This window comes from Mizuhopecten yessoensis, unplaced genomic scaffold (assembly GCF_002113885.1).
Source record: "Mizuhopecten yessoensis strain PY_sf001 unplaced genomic scaffold, ASM211388v2 scaffold10009, whole genome shotgun sequence".
In the NCBI taxonomy this organism is placed as follows: Eukaryota; Metazoa; Mollusca; class Bivalvia; order Pectinida; family Pectinidae; genus Mizuhopecten; species Mizuhopecten yessoensis.
The window spans coordinates 2,331-4,438 of NW_018408333.1; the positions used below are offsets into that span (position 1 = coordinate 2,331).

The following is a 2,108-nucleotide window of genomic DNA, read 5'->3' on the forward strand; positions in this document are numbered from 1 at the left end:
TGACATTGTTCATTAGGGAATGTTAAAGGTCACAGCACTGACACTTTCGGCTTATACGAATTTTATCATTCTGACCACATTTTGTATTGCTATATTTTTTGTACCTATTTGGTACTCGTACAATGATGTTTCGTGACAATAAAAACAATATGTTAAAGACGTACATAATTTAATACATCTGAATCAATATTCGCAAGCGATTTGGATTAGTGATAGATTCTCTAAGCAAGTGAACGCATATATTTGCATCACTTCGATCATTTCTTAGATTTTATTGTTTGATCCCTCAGGATAAAAACTGACCTACATACCATTCAGAACTGCCAGGCGAGTTATACCACTCCATCCACTAGTCTGTTTGTTGGTGGCCACACTGAAGTACCGGCCACCATCTGATGTCGTCACGTTTCTGAGCGTGAAGTGCACGGTGTAGCTGTGATCGTAGTGCGGAAAGACGTCACTTGACATTTTCGGATCTAACAGGGGAAATTTCACATTTTCGTGGAGTAAAGCAACCCTGACCACCTTTGTGGACGAGTGAACTTCAGCCAAAAGTGTGATGGACTTGCCCTTTCTAACAATGAACTCCTGTTGCTTCCAAATCACATGTGGAATGTCCGAATCTGTAATACAAATATTGAAAAATTATGTATTATGATTGTATCATAAGAAGTTTATATGTTATGTATGTGAAGCGGCAAAATGCCTTGAAAATTAGTCTTCTTGTGATTTTTCGTATAAAACAGGTGTCAACCAGAGAAGAAGTCGACCTGTTATAATACGACTTACAGTAGATACAAAGGGTATGATCGGTACGTCGGATAACAAAACGTTTGCTGGGTACTTTGGGTTGTTTTCAAATTCAAGATAGATTATTTGGAGAATAACTTTTGAAACTTGGCCGTTGTACCGTATTCAGTCAGAATGGTGTATGTACGTATACAACCAATTTTGAACAGGAATATGTTTCAACTTTCAACTTAGCAGTCAGTGTGATTGATCAAATAATCGTGTTCCGTCGCTTTGTATACATGTTTGAAACAAGTCACGGGTATGAAGGATAACGATATATTAAGCAATTAACATTTTGGTTTTATATTCGGGCGTGTCTTTATCATCCATTTTCTTACAGTTCGTGTTATATGGAAAGAAGCATTGGATCCTGGCGGCAACTCAATTGGTACAGTAAAAGGTTTTGATAGTGCACATCACAGAAAAGCATTATTAGAAGCAAATCGAAAATGTATGACATCGATTGTCAAAAGGATCTTGTACGTACTGTCTAAGGTTGTAGTCTATGTTGAGTACGAAGTAATATTTTGTTACGTACCTCTAAAGTTGGTTTTATACACGAGAAAGTAAAAGTGTTTGTTAAGTACCGCCTGTCTACATGACAAAAAGCGAAAACACGTTTGTTACGTACCGGATAAGGGGTTTTGTTTTTGGCACACCCAGTAAGCGTGTTCAGAGACTTCGACATACTCCGCGGATGAGAAGGGACTGTTCCAGTTGTGAAATCCGTCACCACAAGGAGTCAGTTGATCTGACTTTCCATTACTTTGACAAATTGTGAATGTTCCTATCAAAAAGAATATGTAAGAAACAATGAAAAAAAATTAGTGGGTAATAACAGAGATGTTTTTTTATACAGCAATAACATATTGATTTTGGTTTTTGCAGGTTTAGAGAATGTGTAAGAAAGGTATAGTTTTACCGTTCCATCCGTAGACTGGTGTACAGCATCGGCACAAGCTGATGGCTCCTTGTTGATAGTGCAAGGTGGTTCCCGGAATAGCAACGGAACNCAGCTGATGGCTCCTTGTAGAAAGTGCCAGGTGGTTTCCGGAATAGCAATGGAACAATTCCAATTAAAAGCTATCGGCGAGCAATAGGTCTTAGGTTGGATCTGAAATAAATGTATCACATATATACCAATGTAACCTAACAAGGTCACCCTAAGAACGTGCAAAGATTGTATACATGACCTTTGAATCAACAACATATGTAGTATCTTTGTTGAAATGGTATCACATCTCATGAATCAAATGCTTAAGGTAATAGACGTATATTTAGCATATTTTCTTATTCCTTCACTTAAAACGGGACAG

General features: G+C 37.6%; 1 protein-coding gene across 1 annotated transcript; it reads right to left on the bottom strand.

The window, feature by feature from the left end:
• Nucleotides 1-99: 99 nt before the first annotated feature.
• On the bottom strand, nt 100-1,818 carry LOC110459298 (the record flags this gene model as incomplete). Its single annotated transcript, XM_021511482.1, has 3 exons — nt 100-623; nt 1,424-1,579; nt 1,715-1,818. Coding segments are annotated over 3 exons (580 nt in total), but the record flags the coding sequence as incomplete, so codon positions are not given.
• Nucleotides 1,819-2,108: the final 290 nt, after the last annotated feature.